This window comes from Triticum urartu, chromosome 2A (assembly GCF_056163025.1).
Source record: "Triticum urartu cultivar PI428250 chromosome 2A, HENAU_Tu73, whole genome shotgun sequence".
Lineage (NCBI taxonomy): Eukaryota > Viridiplantae > Streptophyta > Magnoliopsida > Poales > Poaceae > Triticum > Triticum urartu.
In genome coordinates, this window is record NC_141874.1 from 668828977 (window position 1) to 668853890 (window position 24914).

The 24914-nt window shown below is 41.8% G+C and overlaps 1 protein-coding gene across 1 annotated transcript; it reads right to left on the reverse strand.

Moving 5' to 3' along the window:
* Positions 1-22496: 22496 nt before the first annotated feature.
* Positions 22497-24265, reverse strand: LOC125539600 (wound-responsive protein-like protein). Its single transcript, XM_048703092.2, has 2 exons — positions 24073-24265; positions 22497-22704 (listed from the first exon to the last, which is right to left on the reverse strand). The coding sequence occupies exons 1-2, from the start codon at positions 24144-24146 to the stop codon at positions 22632-22634; spliced, it is 147 nt and encodes a 48-aa protein (XP_048559049.1). The 5' UTR covers positions 24147-24265; the 3' UTR covers positions 22497-22631.
* Positions 24266-24914: the final 649 nt, after the last annotated feature.

The window sequence follows — 24914 nt, forward strand, 5'->3', positions numbered from 1 at the left end:
GATTCAACATCCTCCAAATAGTGGGATCATTACTTCCTAAAGTTGACACTCTTCCAACCCCACTTTTATCAATATAATCATCATAGGTAGAAGGCATGTTGTCATCATAACAACTTTGCATATCAAAACTTGGGAGGCTAAAAATATCATTTTCATTAAACGTAGCATCCCCAAGCTTTGTATAAACATTAATTCCAGCAAATATATTCTAAAAAACATCATCTTCATCAAACATAGCATCCCCAATCTTGGGCCTTTTCATATCATAAGCATAATCACTCTCATCATTAATAGTATGGATAGCACCAATAGTATAGCAAACATTATTATCATATTCTTCCAAGCAAGTGCCAAAAAGATTTTCAAGATCATAAGAAGTATCATTATCTTCCCAATCATAATCATCACAACAAGCAATAGGAATAACGAGATTATTATCAAGTGCATCATCTTCATTTTCATGAGGCACAACAATAATAGGAGCAACATTATTTGGGAGAGATATCTTTTTACCTCTCTTCCTTTTTCTTTTCTTCTTCTTCACCTCATGTGTGGGTTCAATCCTCTTTTTGGAGCTCCTTATTAATGAGATTGGTTGAATAGAAGGCTCCTCCTCGTTACCTGATTCATCATAAGAAATAATAGGAGAATATTGGGAAGCCTCTTCCCTTTCATTAGTGTTCTCTTCATCTTCTATTTGCTTTCTTTTATTTATGTAATTGGCAATATAAGGATTTTCAATGCAATTCACCGCACAATACATATAAATTTCCTCTAGATCAAAACAAGAAGTTTATAACGGGCAAATTCTGGAAGATGCTTAGTTATACGTTTCATTTCTTCGTAACCCATAAGCAAACTGAGTTCATTATAATGTGCAAGGGAAATCAAGTCATCACAATTTTTGGACACGATTAGATCATGAAACAATTTGCATCGGATAGCTAAATGACCCTATTCATTGCAAAGTCCACAAGTACGGCCAAGAAAATTTAAATTTTTAGCACAATCATCTAGCCTTTCTTGCAACAATTTAGTTTCTAAGTACTTATGCCTCTTGCAATAGCTATCTTCCCTATTTGGTGTGTACTTACAAACCCAATGCACTCCACAAAAATTGACATGTTTATATGAGACATTTTCATCATAACTAGTGCAATCATCATTAGTACCATGGATATTCAAGGAGTTCATACTAACAACATTGCAATCATGCTCATCATTCAAAGATTTAGTGCCAACCATTTTAATGCATTCTTCTTCTAACACTTTGGCACAATTTTCCTTTCCATCGTACTCACGAAAGATATTAAAAAGATGAAGCGTATGAGGCAAACTCAATTCCTTTTTTATAGTTTTCTTTTATAAACTAAACTAGTTCTAAAACAAGAAACAAAAAGATTCGATTGCAAGATCTAAAGATATACCTTCAAGCACTCACCTCCCCGGCAATGGCGCCAGAAAAGAGCTTGATGTCTACTACACAACCTTCTTCTTGTAGACGTTGTTGGGCCTCCAAGTGCAGAGGTTTGTAGGACAGTAGCAAATTTCCCTCAAGTGGATGACCTAAGGTTTATCAATCCGTAGGAGGCGTAGGATGAAGATGGTCTCTCTCAAGCAACCCTGCAACCAAATAACAAAGAGTCTCTTGTGTCCCCAACACACCCAATACAATGGTAAATTGTATAGGTGCACTAGTTCGGCGAAGAGATGGTGATACAAGTGCAATATGGATAGTGGACAAAGGTATTTGTAATCTGAAAATATAAAAACAGCAAGCTAACTAATGATAAAAGTGAGCACAAACGGTATTGCAATGCTAGGAAACAAGGCCTAGGGTGCATACTTTCACTAGTGCAAGTTCTCTCAACAATAATAACATAATTGGATCATACAACTATCCCTCAACATGCAACAAAGAGTCACTCCAAAGTCACTAATAGAAGAGAACAAACAAAGAGATTATGGTAGGGTACGAAACCACCTCAAAGTTATTCTTTCCAATCAATCTGTTGGGCTATTCCTATAAGTGTCACAAACAGCCCTAGAGTTCGTACTAGAATAACACCTTAAGACACAAATCAACCAAAACCCTAATGTCACCTAGATACTCCAATGTCACCTCAAGTATCTATGGGTATGATTATACGATATGCATCACACAATCTCAGATTCATCTATTCAACCAACACATAGAACCTCAAAGAGTGCCCCAAAGTTTCTACCGGGGAGTCAAGACGAAAACGTGTGCCAACCTCTATGCATAAGTTCATGAGCGGAACCCGCAAGTTGATCACCAAAACATACATTAAGTGAATCACGTGATATCCCATTGTCACCACAGATACGCACGACAAGACATACATCAAGTGTTCTCAAATCATTAAAGACTCAATCCGATAAGATAACTTCAAGGGGAAAACTCAATCCATTACAAGAGAGTAGAGGGGGAGAAGAAACATAAGATCCAACTATAATAGCAAAGATCGTGCCAAATCAAGAACACGAGAGAGATAGAGAGAGATCAAACACATAGCTACTGGTACATACCCTCAGCCCCGAGGGAGAACTGCTCCCTCCTTGTCATGGAGAGCGCCGAGATGATGAAGATGGCCACCGGAGAGGGATTTCCCCTCTAGCAGGGTGCCAGAACGGGTCTAGATTGGCTTTCGGTGGCTACAGAGGCTTCTAGCGGCGGAACTCCTGATCTATTCTGCTCCCCGATCATTTTAGGGTATATGGAGATATATAGGTGGAGGAAATACATCAGGGGAGCCACGAGGGGCCCACGAGGGTGGAGGGCGCGCCCCCTACCTCGTGCCTCCCTCGTTTCTTTACTGACGTGCACTCCAAGTCTCCTGTATTGCTTTCCTTCCAAAAATAACTTTTCTGAAGGTTTCATTCCGTTTGGACTCCGTTTGATATTCCTTTTCCGCGAAACACTAAAACAAGGGAAAATACAGAAACTGGCACTGGGCTCTAGGTCAATAGGTTAGTCCCAAAAGTAATATAAAAGTTCATAGTAAAGCCCAATAAACATCCAGGATGGATAATATAATAGCATGAATACTTCATAAATTATAGATACGTTGGAGACATATCACCAAGTTATAAGATTTATCTCCTAACACAGCACTCCTAAGAATACTGAGGTCAGGGACACACATGTGACATGCCTCATCTTTACCATTAATGCATCTACCAATGAAGAGAGCAAAATAATGTATAGCTGGAAAGTGAATGCTCCCTATGGTAGCTTGTGTTATATATCTAGATTCCCCCATAGTTATACTAGCAAGAAAATCTCTAAATTCAGATTTGCGAGGTTCCCTAACACTACCCCATTGTGGAAGTTTGCAAGCAGTGGTAAAATCCTCTAAGTCCATCGTATAAGATTTTTCATAAAGATCGAACAGGAAAGTTGGAGAATTGCGTGAAGATGAAAATTCAAACCTCCTCACAAAGGAACTAGTGAGATAGTGGTACTGACGGCATTTTTCTTCCTCGAGGCCCACAAGATCAGCGTTACGCAAATATGCGTTAAATTCTTCCTTAATACTCGCTCGATCCATGAAGTCTTCTGAAGGCCATTCACAAGGATGCACTGGAGTGTCTCTTGGTGGCTCTCCATCAGCATCACACATTGCAAGCCTGGATCCTTGCTTCCTTGAAGAACCACCTTGGTACATTTTCCTAAACATATTTCTTCCTCTGAAAAATTTCTGAAATTTTTAGTAATTTCAAAATAAGTGAACCAAACTCAATAAAATTGATAGCAACTACTCCTACAAGTGCCTAGAGCCTATATCATGCATCAAAACTACTTTTGACCATATAAATTTGGCATGCAAGCTCAAGAACAGGGTCACCTAAGCAGCAAAAATATGCAATGAATAAATCACTAGAACAAAAAACTAATTGGACCAATGGAGGAGTCACATACCAAGGAACAATCCCCTAAAGCAGTTTTGTGAGAGGTGCTTTGAGTAAGGAGATCGAAAATGGCAGCAAAATGAGCTAGAACTCGTGCTTGAGCTAGATATTCGTGTTTGTGGGAGGAAGAAGAAGTGTATGGGTGCAGGAATTGTTGGGGAACGTAGCAGAAATTCAAAATTTTCTACGCATCACCAAGATCAATCTATGGATTAATCTAGCAACGAGGGGAAGGAGAGTGCATCTACATACCCTTGTAGATCGCTAAGCAGAAGCGTTCAAGTGAACGGGGTTGATGGAGTCGTACTCGTCGTGATCCAAATCACCGGTGATCCTAGTGCCGAACGGACGGCACCTCCGCGTTCAACACACGTACAGCCCGGTGACGTCTCCTACGCCTTGATCCAGCAAGGGGAGAAGGAGAGGTTGGGGAAGACTTCATCCAGCAGCAGCACGACGGAGTGGTGGTGGTGGAGGAGCGCGGGACTCCAGCAGGGCTTCGCCAAGCACTACGAGAGACGAGGAGGGAGAGGGGCAGGGCTGCGCCAACAGGGAGATTGAATCGCGTGTTGGGCTGCCCCTTTGCCTCCGCTATATATAGGGGGAGAGGGAGCGCTGCGCCCCCACCTAGGGTTCCCACCCCAAGGGGTGCGGCAGCCCTAGATCCCATCTAGGGTGACGGCCACAAGGGGGAGAGGGGGGGCGCACCTAGGGTGGGCCTTAGGGCCCATCTGCCCTAGGGTTTTCCCCCTTCCCCTCTTGGAGGCGCCTTGGGCCTTGGTGGGAGGCGCCCCAGCCCACCTAGGGGCTGGTCCCTTCCCACTATTGGCCCATGTAGGCCTCCGGGGCTGGTGGCCCCACCTGGTGGACCCCCGGACCCCTCCGGTGGTCCCAGTACACTACCGGTGATGCCCGGAACAATTCCGGTGGCCAAAACCATACTTCCTATATATCAATCTTTACCTCCGGACCATTTCGGAACTCCTCGTGACTTCCGGGATCTCATCCGGGACTCCGAACAACATTCGGTAACCGCGTACATACTTTCCCTATAACCCTAGCGTCATCGAACCTTAAGTGTGTAGACCCTATGGGCTCGGGAACCATGCAGACATGACCAAGACGTTCTCCGGTCAATAACCAACAGCGGGATCTGGATACCCATGTTGGTTCCCACATGTTCCACGATGATCTCATCGGATGAACCACGATGTCGAGGATTCGATCAATCCCGTATGCAATTCCCTTTGTCTAGCAGTATTGTACTTGCCCGAGATTCGATCGTCGGTATCCCGATACCTTGTTCAATCTCGTTACCGGCAAGTCACTTTTACTCGTTCCGTAACACATCGTCCCGTGATCAACTCCTTGATCACATTGTGCACATTATGATGATGTCCTACCGAGTGGGCCCAGAGATACCTCTCCGTTTACACGGAGTGACAAATCCCAGTCTCGATTCATGCCAACCCAACAGACACTTTCGGAGATACCTGTAGTGTACCTTTATATCCACCCAGTTACGTTGTGACGTTTGGCACACCCAAAGCACTCCTACGGTATCCGGGAGTTGCACAATCTCATGGTCTAAGGAAATGATACTTGACATTAGAAAAGCTTTAGCATACGAACTACATGATCTTGTGTTAGGCTTAGGATTGGGTCTTGTCCATCACATCATTCTCCTAATGATGTGATCCTGTTATCAACGACATCCAATGTCCATGGTCAGGAAACCGTAACCATCTATTGATCAACGAGCTAGTCAACTAGAGGCTTACTAGGGACATGGTGTTGTCTATGTATCCACACATGTATCTGAGTTTCCTATCAATACAATTCTAGCATGGATAATAAACGATTATCATGAACAAGGAAATATGATAATAACTAATTTATTATTGCCTCTAGGGCATATTTCCTACAGTCTCCCACTTGCACTAGAGTAAATAATCCAGTTCACATCGCTATGTGATTAACACTCAAGGTCACATCCCCATGTGACTAACACCCAAAGAGTTCTGGGTTTGATCATGTTATGCTTGTGAGAGAGGTTTCAGTCAACGGGTCTGCAACATTCAGATCCGTATGTACTTCGCAAATTTCTATGTCATCTTGTAGATGCAACTACTACGCTACATTTGGAGCCATTTCAAATAACTGTTCTACTTGGAGCTATTCTAAATCGTTGCTCCATTATACGTATCCGGTATCTCTACTCAGAGCTATCCGGATAGGTGTTAAGCTTGCATCGACGTAACTATTTATGTCGAACTCTTTATCACCTCCATAACCGAGAAACATATCCTTACTCCTCTAAGGATAATTTAGACCGCTATCTGGTGATCTACTCCTAGATTACCTTTGTACCCTCTTGCCAGATATGTGGCAAGGCACACATCAGGTGCGGTACTCAGCATGGCATATCGTATAGAGCCTATGAAAAAAGCATAGGGGACGACCTTCGTCCATCCTCTTTCTTCTGCCGTGGTCGAGCTTTAAGTCTTAACTTCATACCTTACAACTCAGGCAAGAACTCCTTCTTTGACTGATCCATCTTGAACACCTTCAAGATCATGTCAAGGTATGTGCTCATTTGAAAGTACCATTAAACGTTTTGATCTATCCTTATAGATCTTGATGCTCAATGTTCAAGTAGCTTAATCCAGGCTTTCCATTGAAAAACACTTTCCAAATAACCCTATATGCTTTCCAGAAATTCTACGTCATTTCTGATCAACAATATGTCAACAACATATATTCATCAGAAATTCTATAGTGCTCCCACTCACTTCTTTGGAAATACAAGTTTCTCATAAACTTTGTATACACCCAAAAACTTTGATCATCTCATCAAAGCATACATTCCAACTCCGAGATGCTTACTCCAGTCCTTAGAAGGATTGCTGGAGCTTTGCATACTTGTTAGCATCTTTCGGGATTGACAAAACCTTCCGGTTGTATCACATACAACCTTTCCTCAAGAAAATCGTCGAGGAAACAATGTTTTGACATCCTATCTGCAAGATTTCGTAAATAATGCAGTAATCGCTAATATAATTCCAACAGACTCTTTGCATCGCTACGAGTGAGAAAGTCACATCGTAGTCAACTCCTTGAACTTGTCGGAGAACATCTTAACGACAAGTCGAGCTTTCTTAATGGTGATACTTACCATCATTGTCCGTCTTCCTTTTAAAATCCATATGTACCTAACAGCCTTACGACCATCAAGTAGTTCTTCCAAAGTCTACACTTTGTTCTTATATATGGATCCCCTCTCGGATTATATGGCCTCGAGCCATTTTGGTACCCAGGCCCACCATCGTTTCTCCATAGCTCGTAGGTTCATTGTTGTCTAGCAACATGACTTCCAAGACAGGATTACGTACCACTCTGAAGTAGTACGCATCCTTGTCATCCCACGAGGTTTGGTAGTGACTTGATCTGAAGTTTCATGATCACTATCATAAGCTTCCACTTCAATTGGTGTAGGTGACACATGAACAACTCCTTGTGCCCTGCCACACACTAGTTGAAGAGACGGTTCAATAACCTCATCAAGTCTCCACCATCCTCCCACTCAATTATTTCGAGAGAAACTTTTCCTCGAGAAAGGACCCGATTCTAGCAACAATCCCTTATTGCTTTCGGATCTGAGACAGGAGGTATACCCAACTGTTTTGGGTGTCCCATGAAGATGCATTTATCCGCTTTGGGTTCGAGCTTGTCAGCCTGAAACTTTTCACATAAGCGTCGCAGCCCCAAACCTTTTAACAAATGACAGCTTAGGTTTCTCTAAACCATAGTTCATACGGTGTCATCTCATCGGAATTACGTGGTGCCCTATTTAAAGTGAATGTGGTTGTCTCTAATGCCTAACCCATAAACTATCGTGGTAATTCGATAAGAGACATCATGGTATGCATCATATCCAATAGGGTGCAGTTATGATGTTCGGACACACCATCATACAATGGTGTTTCAGGCTGTATTAGTTGTGAAACAATTTCCACAATTCTTAATTCTGTGCCAAACTCGTAATTCAGATATTCATCTCTATGATCATATCATAGATATTTATCCTCTTGTCACGACGATCTTTCAACTTCACCCTGAAATTACTTGAACCTTTCAATAATTCAGACTCGTGATTCATCAAGTAAATATACTCAACATCTACTCAAATCATTTGTGAAGTAAGAACATAACGATATCCACTACATGCCTCAGCACTCATTGGACTGCACACATCAAAATGTATTACTTCCAACAAGTTGCTTTCTAGTTCCATTTTACTGAAAACGAGGCTTTCAGTCATCTTGCCCATGTGGTATGATTTGCATGTCTCAAGTGATTCAAAATCAAGTGAGTCCAAACAGTCCATTTGCATGGAGTTTCTTCATGCATATACACCAATAGACATGGTTCGCATGTCTCAACCTTTTCAAAACGAGTGAGCCCAAAGATCCATCAACATGGAGCTTCTTCATGCGTTTTATACCGATATGACTTACGTGGCAGTGCCACAAGTAGGTGGTACTATCATTACTATCTTATATCTTTTGGCATGAACATGTGTATCACTACGATCGAGATTTAATAAACCATTCATTTTAGGTGCAAGACCATTGAAAGTACTCCCTCCGTCCGGAAATACTTGTCATCAAAATGAATAAAAGGGGATGTATCTAGATGTATTTTAGTTCTAGATACATCTCTTTTTATCCATTTTGATGACAAGTATTTTCGGACGAGGGAGTATTATTCAAATAAACAGAGTAACCATTATTCTCCTTAAATGAATAATCGTATTGCGATAGACATAATCCAATCATGTCTATGCTCAACGCAAACACCAATCTCAATGGTAGAGGGAGCATGCGATGCTTGATCACATCAAGCTTGGGAAAAACTTCCAACACATATCGCCAGCTCACCTTTAGCTAGTCTCCGTTTACCCCGCAGCCTTTTATTTCGAGTTTACTAACACTTAGCAACCGAACCGGTATCTAATACCATGGTGCTACTAGGAGTACTAGTAAAGTACACATTAACACAATGTATATCCAATATACTTCTATCGACCTTGCCAGCCTTCTCATCTACCAAGTATCTAGGGTAATTCTGCTCCAGTGGTTGTTCCCCTTATTACAGAAGCACTTAGTCTCGGGTTTAGGTTCAACCTTGGGTTTCTTCACTAGAGCAGCAGCTGAATTGCCGTTTCATGAAGTATCCCTTCTTGCCCTTGCCCTTGCCCTTCTTGAAACTAGTGGTTTCACCAACCATCAACAATTGATGCTCCTTCTTGATTTCTACTTTTGTGGTGTCAAACATCGCGAATATCTCAAGGATCATCATATATGTCCCTGATATATTATAGTTCATCACGAAGATCTAGCAGCTTGGTGGTAATGACTTCGGAGAAACATCACTATCTCATCTGGAAGATCAACTCCCACTCGATTCAAATGATTGTTGTACTCAGACAATCTGAGCACAAGCTGAACAATTGAGCTTTTCTCCCTTAGTTTGCAGGCTAAGAAAATCGTCGGAGGTCTTATACCTCTTGACGTGGGCACGAGCCTGAAATCCCAATTTCAGCCCTCGAAACATCTCATATGTTTCGCGACGTTTCAAAACGTCTTCGGTACCTCAACTCTAAACCGTTTAACTGAACTATCACGTAGTTATCAAAATGTGTATGTCAGATGTTCGCAACATCCACAGACGACATTCGAGGTTCAGCAAACTGAGCGGTGCATTAAGGACATAAGCCTTCTATGGAGCAATGAGGACAATCCTTAGTTTATGGACCTAGTCCGCATAATTGCTAATATCAACTTTCAACTAAATTTTCTCTAGGAACATATCTAAACAGTAGAACTGAAGCGCGAGCTACGACATAATTTGTGAAGACCTTTTGACTATGTTTAGGATAATTAAGTTCATCTTATGAACTCCCACTCAGATGGACATCCCTCTAGTCATCTAAGTTATTACATGATCCGAGTCAACTAGGTCGTGCCCGATCATCACGTGAGACGGACTAGTCATCATCGGTGAACATCTTCATGTTGATCGTATCTACCATACGACTCATGCTCGCCCTTTTGGTCTCTTGTGTTCCGAGGCCATGTTTGTACATGCTAGGCTCGTCAAGTCAACCTAAGAGTTTCGCGTGTGTAAATCTGTCTTACACCCGTTGTATGTGAACGTTAGAATCTATCACACCCGATCATCACGTGGTGCTTCGAAACGACGAACTTTCGCAATGGTGCACAGTTAGGGGAAACACTTTCTTGAAATTTTAATGAGGGATCATCTTATTTACTACCGCCGTTCTAAGCAAATAAGATGCAAAAAGCATGATAAACATCACATGCAATCAAAAAGTGACATGATATGGCCAATATCATTTTGCTCCTTTTTGATCTCCATCTTCGGGGATCCATGATCATCATCGTCACCGGCATGACACCATGATCTCCATCATCATGATCTCCATCATCGTGTCTTGATGAAGTTGTCTCGCCAACTATTACTTCTACTACTACAGCTAACGGTTAGCAATAAAGTAAAGTAATTACATGACGTTTATGTTGACATGCAGGTCATAAATAAATTAAGACAACTCCTATGGCTCCTGCCGATTGTCATACTCATCGACATGCAAGTCGTGATTCCTATTACAAGAACATGATCATCTCATACATCACATATATCATTCATCACATCCTTTGGCCATATCACATCACATATCACATCACATCACATAGTAATCTAGCAACGAGGGGAAGGAGAGTGCATCTACATACCCTTGTAGATCGCTAAGCGGAAGCGTTCAAGTGAACGGGGTTGATGGAGTCGTACTCGTCGTGATCCAAATCACCGATGATCCTAGTGCCGAACGGACGGCACCTCCGCGTTCAACACACGTACAGCCCGGTGACGTCTCCTACGCCTTGATCCAGCAAGGGGAGAAGGAGAGGTTGGGGAAGACTTCATCCAGCAGCAGCACGACGGCGTGGTGGTGGTGGAGGAGCGCGGGACTCCAGCAGGGCTTCGCCAAGCACTACGAGAGACGAGGAGGGAGAGGGGTAGGGCTGCGCCAACAGGGAGATTGAATCGCGTGTTGGGCTGCCCCTTTGCCTCCACTATATATAGGGGGAGAGGAAGGGCTGCGCCCCCACCTAGGGTTCCCACCCCAAGGGGTGCGGCAGCCCTAGATCCCATCTAGGGTGGCGGCCACAAGGGGGAGAGGGGGAGGCGCACCTAGGGTGGGCCTTAGGGCCCATCTGCCCTAGGGTTTGCCCCCTTCCCCTCTTAGAGGCGCCTTGGGCCTTGGTGGGAGGCGCCCCAGCCCACCTAGGGGCTGGTCCCTTCCCACTATTGGCCCATGTAGGCCTCTGGGGCTGGTGGCCCCACCTGGTGGACCCCCGAACCCCTCCGGTGGTCCCGGTACACTACCGGTGATGCCCGGAACAATTCCGGTGGCCAAAACCACACTTCCTATATATCAATATTTACCTTCGGACCATTCCGGAGCTCCTCGTGATGTCCGGGATCTCATCTGGGACTCCGAACAACATTCAGTAACCGCGTACATACTTTCCGTATAACCCTAGCGTCATCGAACCTTAAGTGTGTAGACCCTACGGGCTCGGGAACCATGCAGACATGAACGAGACGTTCTCCGGTCAATAACCAACAGCAGGATCTGGATACCCATGTTGGTTCCCACATGTTCCACGATGATCTCATCGGATGAACCACGATGTCGAGGATTCGATCAATCCCGTATGCAATTCCCTTTGTCTAGCGGTATTGTACTTGCCCGAGATTCGATCGTCGGTATCCCGATACCTTGTTCAATCTCGTTACCGGCAAGTCTCTTTTACTCGTTCCATAACACATCATCCCGTGATCAACTCCTTGATCACATTGTGCACATTATGATGATGTCCTACCGAGTGGGCCCAGAGATACCTCTCTGTTTACACGGAGTGACAAATCCCAGTCTCGATTCATGCCAACCCAACAGACACTTTCGGAGATACCTGTAGTGTACCTTTATAGCCACCCAGTTACGTTGTGACGTTTGGCACACCCAAAGCACTCCTACGGTATCCGGGAGTTGCACAATCTCATAGTCTAAGGAAATGATACTTGACATTAGAAAAGCTTTAGCATACGAACTACATGATCTTGTGTTAGGCTTAGGATTGGGTCTTGTCCATCACATCATTCTCCTAATGATGTGATCCCGTTATCAACGACATCCAATGTCCATGGTCAGGAAATCGTAACCATCTATTGATCAACGAGCTAGTCAACTAGAGGCTTACTAGGGACATGGTGTTGTCTATGTATCCACACATGTATCTGAGTTTCCTATCAATACAATTCTAGCATGGATAATAAACGATTATCATGAACAAGGAAATATGATAATAACTAATTTATTATTGCCTCTAGGGCATATTTCCTACAGGAATAAGTGGAGGAGGTCCACCGTGGGCTCACGAGGCAGGGGGCGCGCCCTCCACCCTCGTGGCCAGGTGGTTGATCCCCCTGCTGTGTTCTCGGTTCCAGAAATTCACAAATATTCCAGAAAAAATCATATTTAAATTTCAGGGCATTTGGAGAACTTTTATTTTCAGGGTATTTTTATATTGCACGGATAATTCAGGTAACAGACGAAAAACTACTTATTTTTATTTTATTTAATATAAATAACAAAAAGTAAAAGGAAGGTACAGAGAGTTGTGCTTTCTAGTTTCATCCATCTCATGCTCATCAAAAGGAATCCACTAACAAGGTTGATCAAGTCTTGCTAACGAACTCATTCCGAATAACATGGAACCGGAGAAATTTTGAATAACACTATGTTACCTCAACGGGGATATGCACATCCCCAATAATAAGAATATCATATTTCTTCTTGACAATAGGAAGAGGAAATTCAAAACCTCCAAATATAATCGATGGAATTTTTCCAATACAGTTGATACTATGAACTTGAGGTTGTTTCCTCGGAAAGTGTACCGTATGCTCATTACCATTAACATGAAAAGTGACATTGCCTTTAGTGCAATCAATAACAGCCCCTGCAGTATTCAAAAAGGGTCTTCCAAGAATGATAGACATACTATCGTCCTCGGGAATATCAAGAATAACAAAGTCTGTTAAAATAGTAACGTTTGCAACTACAACAGGCACATCCTCACAAATACCGACAGGTATAGCAGTTGATTTATCAGCCATTTGCAAAGATATTTCAGTAGGTGTCAACTTATTCAAATCAAGTCTACGATATAAAGAGAGAGGCATAACACTAACACCGGCTCCAAGATCACATAAAGCAGTTTTAACATAATTTCTTTTAATGGAGCATGGTATAGTAGGTACTCCTGGATCTCCAAGTTTCTTTGGTATTCCACCCTTAAAAGTATAATTAGCAAGCATGGTGGAAATTTCAGCTTCCGGTATCTTTCTTTTATTTGTAACAATATCTTTCATATACTTAGCATAAGGATTCATTTTGAGCATATCAGTTAATCGCATATGCAAAAAGATAGGTCTAATCATTTCAGCAAAGCGCTCAAAATCCTCATCATCCTTTTTCTTGGATGGTTTGGGAGGAAAAGGCATGGGTTTCTGAACCCAAGGCTCTCTTTCCTTACCATGTTTCCTAGCAACAAAGTCTTTCTTATCATAACGTTGATTCTTTGATTGTGGGTTATCAAGATCAACAGCAGGTTCAATTTCTATATCATTATCATTACTAGGTTGAGCATCATCATGAACATTATCATTAACATTATCACTAGTTTTAGGTTCATTACCAGATTGTGTTTCAGCATCAGAAATAGAAATATCATTTGTATTCTCAGGTGTTTCAGCAATAGGTTCACTAGAAGCGTGCAAAGTCCTATCATTTTTCTTTTTCTTCCTTTTAGAAGGACTAGGTGCGTCTATATTATTTCTCTAAGAATCTTGTTCAATTCTCTTAGGGTGGCCTTTAGGATACAAAGGTTCCTGAGTCATTCTACCAGTTCTAGTAGCCACTCTAACAGCATAGTCATTTTTCTTACTATTTAATTCATTGAGCAAATCATTTTGAGCTTTAAGTACTTGTTGTACTTGAGTGGTAACCATAGAAGAATGTTTACTAATAAGTTTAAGTTCACCTTTGACATTAGCCATATAATCACCCAAGTGTTCAAGCATATTTGAATTGTATTTCAATTGTCTACCAAAATAAGCATTAAAATCTTCTTGCTTAACCATAAATTTATCAAATTCATCTAAGCATGGGCTAGCAAATTTAGTAAACGGGATTTCAGCTTTATCATATCTATAGAGAGAATTTACCTTTACTACCTGTGTTAGGTTATCAAGACCATGAGTTTCTTCAATAGTTGGAGGATTAAGATCATATGTTTCTTCAACAGGCGGTAAATTAAGACTGTGTATTTCTTCAATATGAGATAAATTCTTAACATCTTCAACTTTATTACATTTTTCCTTCATAGATTTCTTTGCCTCTTGCATGTCTTCAGGACTGAGAAATAGAATACCCCTTTTCTTCGGAGTTGGTTTAGGAATAGGCTCAGCAGTTGGTTCAGGAACTGGTTCAGGAAGTGTCCAATTTTTTTCATTTGTCAACATATTATTCAATAGAATTTAAGCTTCATTCGGCGTTCTTTCCCTGAAAACAGAACCAGCACAACTATCCAGGTAATCTCTGGAGGGATCGGTTAGTCCATTATAAAAGATATCAAGTATTTCATTTTTCTTAAGAGGATGATTAGGCAAAGAATTAAGTAATTGGAGAAGCCTCCCCCAAGCTTGTGGGAGACTCTCTTCTTTAATTTGCAAAAAATTATATATATCCCTTAAAGCAGCTTGTTTCTTATGAGCAGGGAAATATTTGGCAGAGAAGTAATAAATCATATCCTGGGGACTACGCACACAACCAGGATCTAGAGAATTAAACAATATCTTAGCATCATCCTTTAATGAGAACGGAAATATTTTAAGGATATAAAAGTAGTGAGTTCTCTCATCATTAGTGAACAGGGTGGCTATATCATTTAATTTAGTAAGATGTGCCACAATAGTTTCAGATTCATAGCCATGAAAAGGATTAGATTCAACCAAAGTAATTATATCAGGATCAACAGAGAATTCATAATCTTTATCAGTAACAAAGATAGGTGAAGTAGCAAAAGCAGGGTCAGGTTTCATCCTAGCATTTAGAGATTGCTTATTCCATTTAGCTAATAACCTCTTGAGTTCGTATCTATCTTTGCAAGCTAAAATAGCTAAAGAAGCTTCTTTATCAAAAACATAACCCTCGGGGATAACAAGTGATTCATTATTAGGGGAAGAGTCTTCATCATTACTTGCATCAATATTATCATATTCAATTTCATTCTCTCCAACCCTAGCAAGTTGTTCATCAAGAAGTTCACCAAGTGGCACAGTAGTATCAAGCATAGAAGTAGTTTCATCATAAGTATCATTCATAGCAGAAGTGGCATCATCAATAACATGCGACATATCAGAACGAATAGCAGAAGCAGGTTTAGGTGTCGCAAGCTTACTCAAAATAGAAGGTGAATCAAGTGCAGAGCTAGATGGCAGTTCCTTACCTCCCCTCGTAGTTGAGGGATAAATCTTGGTTTTTGGATCTCTCAAGATCTTCATAATGATAAGCAGATATAAATCCCAAGTGACTCAAAGAATAGAGCTATGCTCCCCGGCAACGGCGCCAGAAAATAGTCTTGATAACCCACAAGTATAGGGGATCGCAACAGTTTTCGAGGGTAAAGTATTCAACCCAAATTTATTGATTCGACACAAGGGGAGCCAAAGAATATTCTCAAGTATTAGCAGCTGAGTTGTCAATTCAACCACACCTGGAAACTTAATATCTGCAGTAAAGTATTTAGTAGCAAAGTAATATGATAGTAGTGGTAACGGTAGCAAAAGGTAACAGTAGCAAAAGTAATGTTTTTGGTATTTTGTAGTGATGATAGCAATAGCAACAGAAAAGTAAATAAGCGAAGAACAATATGTGGAAAGCTCGTAGGCAATGGATCGGTGATGCAGAATTATGCCGGATGCGGTTCATCATGTAACAATCATAACATAGGGTGACACAGAACTAGCTCCAATTCATCAATGTAATGTAGGCATGTATTCTGAATATAGTCATACGTGCTTATGGAAAAGAACTTGCATGACATCTTTTGTCCTACCCTTCCGTGGCAGTGGGGTCCTAGCGGAAACTAAGGGATATTAAGGCCTCCTTTTAATAGAGTACCGGACCAAAGCATTAACACATAGTGAATACATGAAGTCCTCAAACTACGGTCATCACCGATAAGTATCCTGATTATTGTCACTTCGGGGTTAACGGATCATAACACATAATAGGTGACTATAGACTTGCAAGATAGGATCAAGAACTCTCATATATTGATGAAAACATAATAGGTTCAGATCTGAAATCATGGCACTCGGGCCCTAGTGACAAGCATTAAGCATAGCAAAGTCATAGCAACATCAATCTCAGAACATAGTGGATACTAGGGATCAAACCCTAACAAAACTAACTCGATTACATGATAGATCTCATCCAACCCATCACTGTCCAGCAAGCCTATGATGGAATTACTCACACACGGCGGTGAGCATCATGAAATTGGTGATGGAGGAAGGTTGATGATGACGATGGCGACGTATTACCCTCTCCGGAGCCCCGAACGGACTCCAGATCAGCCCTCCCGAGAGGTTTTAGGGCTTGGTGGCGACTCCGTATTGTAAAACGCGATGATTTCTTCTCTCTGATTTTTTTCTCTCCGAAACCAAATATATAGAGTTGGAGTTGAGGTCGGAGGAGCTCCAGGGGGCCCACGAGGTAGGGAGCGCACCCTAGGGGGGCAGGCGCGCCCCCACCCTCGTGGATAGAGTGTGGGCCCCCTGGTCTTCATCTTTTGCAAGGATTATTTATTATTTCTGAAAAGATGTTCCGTGAAGTTTCAGGTCATTCCGAGAACTTTTATTTCTGCACATAAATAACACCATGGCAATTCTGCTGAAAACAGCGTCAGTCCAGGTTAGTCCCATTCAAATCATGCAAGTTAGAGTCCAAAACAAGGGCAAAAGTGTTTGGAAAAGTAGATACGACGGAGACGTATCAGGGACGAGCGATGGTCTTTTCCTACCAATCTATCCCCCTAGGAGCATGCGCGTAATACTTTGCTTTGATAACTTGTAGATTTTTGCAATAAGTATATGAGTTCTTTATGACTAATGTTGAGTCCATGGATTATACGCACTTTTATTCCTTCCACCATTGCTAGCCTCTCTAATACCGCGCACCTTTCGCCGGTATCATACACCCACCATATACCTTCCTCAAAATAGCCACCATACCTAACTATTATGGCATTTCCATAGCCATTCCAAGATATATTGCTATGCAACTTTCCACCGTTCCATTTATTATGACACATTCCATCATTGTCATATTGCTTAGCATGATCATGTAGTTGACATCGTATTTGTGGCAAAGCCACCGTTCATAATTCTTTCATACATGTCACTCATGAGTCATTGCACATCCCGGTACACCGCCGGAGGCATTCATATAGAGTCATATCTTGTTCTAAGTATTGAGTTGTAATTCTTGAGTTGTAATTAAATAAAATGTGATGATCATCATTATTAGAGCATTGTCCCAGTGAGGAAAGGATGATGGAGACTATGATTCCCCCATAAGTCGGGATGAGACTCCGGACGAAAATAAATAAATAAAAGAGGCCAAAGAAGCCCAAATAAAAAATGAGAGAAAAAGAGAGAAGGGGCAATGCTACTATCCTTTTACCACACTTGTGCTTCAAAGTAGCACCATGATCTTCATGATAGAGAGTCTCCTATGTTGTCATTTTCATATACTAGTGGGAATTTTACATTATAGAACTTGGCTTGTATATTCCAATGATGGGCTTCCTCAAAATGCCCTAGGTCTTCGTGAGCAAGCGAGTTGGATGCACACCCACTTAGTTTATTTTGTTGAGCTTTCATACACTTATAGCTCTAGTGCATCCGTTGCATGGCATTCCCTACTCACTCACACTGATATCTATTGATGGGCATCTCCATAGCCCGTTGATACGCCTAGTTGATGTGAGACTATCTTCTCCCTTTTTGTCTTCTCCACAACCACCATTCTATTCCACATATAGTGCTATATCCATGGCTCACGCTCATGTATTGCGTGAAGATTAAAAAAGTTTGAGAATGTCAAAAGTATGAAACAATTGCTTGGCTTGTCATCGGGGTTGTGCATGATTTAAATACTTTGTGTGGTGAAGATAGAGCATAGCCAGACTATATGATTTTGTAGGGATAACTTTCTTTGGTCATGTTATTTTGAGAAGACATGATTGCTTTGTTAGTATGCTTGAAGTATTATTATTTTTATGTCAATATCAAACTTTTGTCTTGAATCTTATGGATCTGAACATTCATGCCAAAATGAAGAGAATTACTTAGAGAAATATGTTAGGTAGCATTCCACATCAAAAATTCTGTTTTTATCATTTACCTACTCGAGGACGAGCAGGAATTAAGCTTGGGGATGCTTGATACATCTCCAACGTATCTATAATTTTTGATTGATCCATGCTATATTATCTACTGTTTTGGACATTATTGGGCTTTATTATCCACTTTTATATTACTTTTGGGACTAACCTATTAACCGGAGGCCCAGCCCAGAATTGCTGTTTTTTGCCTATTTCAGAGTTTCGCAGAAAAGGAATATCAAACGGAGTCCAAACGGAATGAAACCTTCGGGAACGTGATTTTCGGAATGAACATGATCCAGGAGACTTGGACCCTATGTCAAGAAACAAAGGAGGAGGCCACGAGGTAGGGGCGCGCCTACCCCCCCCCCCAGGCGCGCCCTCCACCCTCGTGGGCCCCGTGTTGCTCCACCGACGTACTTCTTCCTCCTATATATACCTACGTACCCCCAAACGATCAGATACGGAGCCAAAAACCTAATTCCACCGCCGCAACCTTCTGTATCCACGAGATCCCATCTTGGGGCCTGTTTTGGAGCTCCGCCGGAGGGGGCATCCATCACGAAGGGCTTCTACATCAACACCATAGCCTCTCCGATGAAGTGTGAGCAGTTTACCTTAGACCTTCGGGTCCATAGTTATTAGCTAGATGACTTATTCTCTCTTTTTGGATCTCAATACAAAGTTCTCCCCCTCTCTTGTGGAGATCTATTCGATGTAATCTTCTTTTTGCGGTGTGTTTGTTGAGACCGATGAATTGTGGGTTTATGATCAAGATTATCTATGAACAATATTTGAATCTTCTCTGAATTCTTTTATGTATGATTGGTTATCTTTGCAAGTCTCTTCGAATTATCAGTTTGGTTTGGCCTACTAGATTGATCTTTCTTGCAATGGGAGAAGTGCTTAGCTTTGGGTTCAATCTTGTGGTGTTCTTTCCTAGTGACAGCAGGGGCAGCAAGGCACGTATTGTATTGTTGCCATCGAGGATAACAAGATGGGGTTTTTATCATATTGCATGAATTTATCCATCTACATCATGTCATCTTGCTTAAGGCGTTACTCTGTTTCCATGAACGTAATACTCTAGATGCATGCTGGATAGCGGTCGATGAGTGGAGTAATAGTAGTAGATGCAGGCAGGAGTCGGTCTACTTGTCTCGGACGTGATGCATATATACATGATCATACCTAGATACTCTCATAACTATGCTCAATTATGTCAATTGCTCAACAGTAATTCGTTCACCCACCGTAAAATACTTATGCTCTTGAGAGAAGCCACTAGTGAAACCTATGGCCCCCTGGTCTATCTTCATCATATTAATCTTCCAATACTTATTTATTTCCTTTGCTTTTATTTTACTTTGCATCTTTATCACAAAAATACCAAAAATATTATCTTATCATATCTATCAGATCTCACTCTCGTAAGTGACCATGAAGGGATTGACAACTCCTTATCGCGTTGGTTGCTAGGAGTTATTTGTTTTGTGCAGGTACGAGGGACTCGCACGTAGCCTCCTACTGGATTGATACCTTGGTTCTCAAAAATTAAGGAAAATACTTACGCTACTTTGCTGCATCATCCTTTCCTCTTCAAGGAAATCCAACGCAGTGCTCAAGAGGTAGCACTATCTCAGACTTACCTAAATCCGAGTTCGGTTAATTTTGAAAATATTTGGATATGATTTGGAGTCATTTTCTTGTACGGAAAGTCCAGCCGTCTCATAAATAGGTGAGAGGTGACGGCCGATTAAACAACACACAATCGATCAATCCGTCTACCACTTTTTACCTTTACCTTTTTCTTCTCCTTTGTTTTTCTTCTTCCTTGTTCTTCGTTCATTCTTCTTGTTGCGGGGCGGCGATCAACAAGGCCCTAAGGGCGGTCAAGTCGACCTAGGGCAACCCATAGCCGCCGCGCGCCCTGACGGCGTCCCTCGCGGGCCTGTTGGGTTTCAGGCCTTCGAAAGTGCCTGCCAGATTGCTTGCACACCGAGCTTCCAGCCGGGTCTCCTTCGATGTGAGATGCGGTTTGGTTTGTCCTTTGGCATCACCGGCGATTTCGAGCATCACCGGGGATTACAAGACGAACATCCCATAGATAAACCAAGTGTTGAGGGAATCGAGCACTACCGGGGATTTCAAGAGTGCCATCACCGGCGACGATAGCCCTTTGGCCTGGTTGACTAACCTCAAGTCAAAAAGCGGTGTGGCAGGATGGCTACTGTAGTAAATAGAACAGTCAAATTTTGGAAATCAGTGGGGTCTATGAAAAATGGCATCAGAAATTGTGTTAGATTGAGATTACGTTCCATCTTATTCAGGACCTCTCTCGAGATTTAGAAAGCATAATACTTTCGAAATCTAGTGAATATAGATATGCTGACCTCCACCTTATTTGTCTTCCGTGTTTCTATAGACTTTGCATTACTGAAACTAAACAAGAGAGCAATGCTATAAAGAAATCAGATCTGGAACTTGTGTGGTAGCTACTTCTGGATCCTACTTTGTTATGGCTTTATTTGCCATTTTTCTTTGTTTCATTTATATTGTTATTACTATGATATGACCTAGGGAAGATCTTGCGTTCTTACTGTAAATGTGTGGGAAGTCATTCCTTTGTGCTCTCATCTGGAAACTCAATTTCTGGTTTAATGCACCACGGAAGGTTTTCTCGTTGCCTGGGTAAACCATTAGCAGAGGTAGCTGGTGATTTCAAGATTCCAGATGATGTATCATTCCTTTATGGAAATATCTTGCTTCTTGTCCTTGCCTTTTATTGGTGCAGAATTTTCTTGAAAAACGATCTTATATTGTGGGATGGAGGGAGTACATCATAGGAAACTGTATATGTCTTAGTCATATGTTACTCTTTCACCTGTCTTTTTCAGTTGGATAAATACGATGATGATGTAGAACAGAGTAAGTTGCCGTGTTGTTCTTACTTTGTCCACACTAACAGACTATTATTATGTCATCCAGAAAAAATTGCCATCACCTGGATTGCAGGTTGAGGTCATTATGTTAGATTATGACGGTTAGAAACCACCGAAACAAAAACCAGCTGATGTATCCACCGATAAGAAATCTGATGATGATTCATGCACGTGCACCGGCGCCAACGAAAGCAGTGCTGCACCCATAGAGCCCAACAAAGAAGCTGGAAGCGATGATAATCATGATGCTAAGATGGATCATCCAAGGGCAGGAAGGAGAAGAGCCGTGGCCAAGGTGCAGCAAATTCAGCCATAGCTTCTGAAACAAAATTGCACAGGGGACATCAGCTGCTGCTAGCGGAATGGAGAACATAACAGTATGAAGTTCAAGGCCATCGTCCAGAGGAGTTTGGTTTGCCATGTGTACAGCTTCGCTCCCCTGAGACCATGATTGATTGCCACTTTAAATCAAGAATAGCAAAGTTGAACAGACGAATTAGTTTATTTTTGGAAACGTTACAACTTGACGAGTTCAAGAGAAGCATAGGGCTACCAGGTGCATATGAAGAACAGGTATATGTTGAGAGACAGAACATGGGAAATAGCTAGATTCGCAAAGGAAGAAACGTTAGAAATAGTATAGACAGCGCAGAAGGTGCTCCACAAATCACCATATGGAAGTGAATTCCAAAGCGTGAATGCTCCACAAGACATCACAAGATAAAATCTCCTACTCCCTCCGTCCGAAAAAGCTTGTCCCAAACTTGTCTTCCAAATGAATGTATCTAGCACTAACTTGGTGCTAGATACATCCATTTGAGGGACAAGCTTTTTCGTTAAGAGGGAGTATGTCTTTTAAGAGATTTCACTACAAACTACATACAGATGTATATAGACATATTTTAGAGTGTAGATTCACTCATTTTGCTCCGTATGTAGTCCATAGTGAAATCTCTAAAAAGACTTATATTTAGGAACGGAGGGAGTAATTTATCATTCTAGGCATGCAGCTCAGATATAGAACTTAAAACACGGCACTGGATACTAGGATAGTTTTCAAAGCGACCAAGCAAATGTTCACACCACTCATTTTAACATAGGAGTCACATGATTGGTAGCTAGGCCTTGCAGGCCCGGACTGTCCGAGCGACGCTCATTCGTTCATTACAGGCTTGTTCTCGTTGGCCTTGAACCTCTGGTCCTTCGGCTTCTGCTCTTCCATTTTCCTGCCATCAGCAAAACAAAGGGAATTAGTCACTTGAATTCAGCATTCATCACATGTACTGCAATTTAGGAGTCAGTTGCCAAAGTTCGATGCAAATGGGTCTTTCTAAAATGCATTTTGTAACTGCTCCTTAGTGCTAAGCAACAACACAAAAACCATCTAAACATTGACTTGGTTAAGAATTAGGGAACACAAGTGTGTGACTGATGATTAATCAGTAAGAACAAGCTCAGTTTCACAGACAGCTTTCTACCATTGCATGTTTGTAGTCATATAAACTGCCATGTGGGTTAACCAAGTGTACACCACCAAAGGCACATGCACATTTCATCGAGCTCCTACCATCAATCACAGAACTACCATGGGCGTTTATTTAGTACACAGCCCCTTGGATAAAGTCACGAGTTTGTTGCTCTCTCAGCAATTCTCCAACAGCGAGGTTATGGCACTCTATAGTACAACAATAGGATGTTGCTGAGTTACCTGTTACTTCATATTCATTATTCAAATAAGAGCAGAGAAAGCACATACAAGAGTACTCTCTAGCTCCTAAGCAAGACAAGGAGACTTACCATCTAAACTGAAACAATATTTTAAGATACCATGGTTACCTAAGAATATCAAATAAGCTTTCCACCGTAACCTAGACCACCACAATAATATTAAGACAACAGATGCCTACTTGAGAATATTAAACAAACTTTACAAACTTTGAGCAACCACAGTGTTTAGTTCATTTATAAGGCTGCACATGCTCTTACAGGTAAAAACTTTGTTAGCAAGGCAATTTGACCACCTAGTACAATCATCAAATGTTTCAAATCCAACCATTTTCATGTAAAATGTTGAACGAGAAAAAGTTGCTGCAGATTGCAAGCACCAAGAACCTCCACGTCTCCAACTTTCTTTTGACTCCCAATTCTAATAACCTCAGTAAAATAACCTCATCTAGGAAGGCAGCAAGGCAGTAGTTCCTTGTGTGCTCATTTATGATTAGCCTCTTTTTTTATTGCGGGACTACAAACGAGCAAGCCCACACAAGACATGACTTCTCTATCGATCAACGCACACAACCATGTGGACCAATCTAATCGAACAAACGCCTCTCGTCGAGCCCCTAACCACACGGCCTCAAGGGAAATTTTCTACGGCAAGAACAAGGAATACACGCACAGATCGGACGCTACAGCACATCTTTTCATGAGGGAACCAGCACGAATCGAGAGCAAGAACAACCACGGGGCATTCACACCGCACCGATAGCACGAATTAATCGCTCGTGGAACCCGAATCGTGAAAACACAAGGTCCCTAACTGGCAGAACAGATCTGCAGGGGATGAGACGGGGCTGCGAAGGGGGAGAGGTTACCTCTTGTCGGAGGACGCGCCGCCCTTCTGGCTGAGGAAGGAGCGGAACAGGGGGGAGTTGACGTCGTAGATCATCTTTCTTCTTCTTCGCTGCCGCCGCCGCCGCCGATGTGAAGAGCCTAGCTAGGGTTCGTGGGAGAGGGTGAGACGCACGGGTTCCAATCTTCCAGAGGCTGCTTTGTACCCTCACCTTCGCGGATCTACATCAATCGACGGCCGGCCCGTCGGGCTCCAGGCCGTCTGAAGGTAAACGGGCCCCCGGAGGGGAAAATGGGCCCTAAAATCTTCAGAAAGGTTTATTTTCCATTTAGAGAGAAAGTGAGATGACAAGTGAAAGTGCTCTTGTGACCTCGAGCTCACACGCACACTTTGTTGCAGTAAAATCCGGAAAAATATTACTACACAAATTTAAGGGATCTGATTTTTTTTTGCTTGCTACAAATATTGATGTGCGTTTCACATGCGTGCTAATTTTCCTGATGGAGTCTCGGCAGAAAAAACGAAATTGATGCTCTAGAACTCACACGGTGCATTTTAAAATTGAACCAACAAATCATATCGAAATAAAACGAACCGAACCATTTTTGTGGTTGTTATTTTTTTTGGTTTTATGTATGGAACGAGATTTCCTTAACATTTTAAATTTTAGTTTTTTTTGTACATACAAAAAACCGAACGATTAACCAAATTAAAAAATATTTATATTTCTTGAGCAACCAGCCATACTTAGGCAGTTAGGCTCAAAAGATCTTGTAACATAGTAAACTTTTTGTGCATGAGTCAGATTCCTGCTAAGCATGTCCATTTTTCTTGTAACATAGTCATTTGTTTCTTGCAAAATAT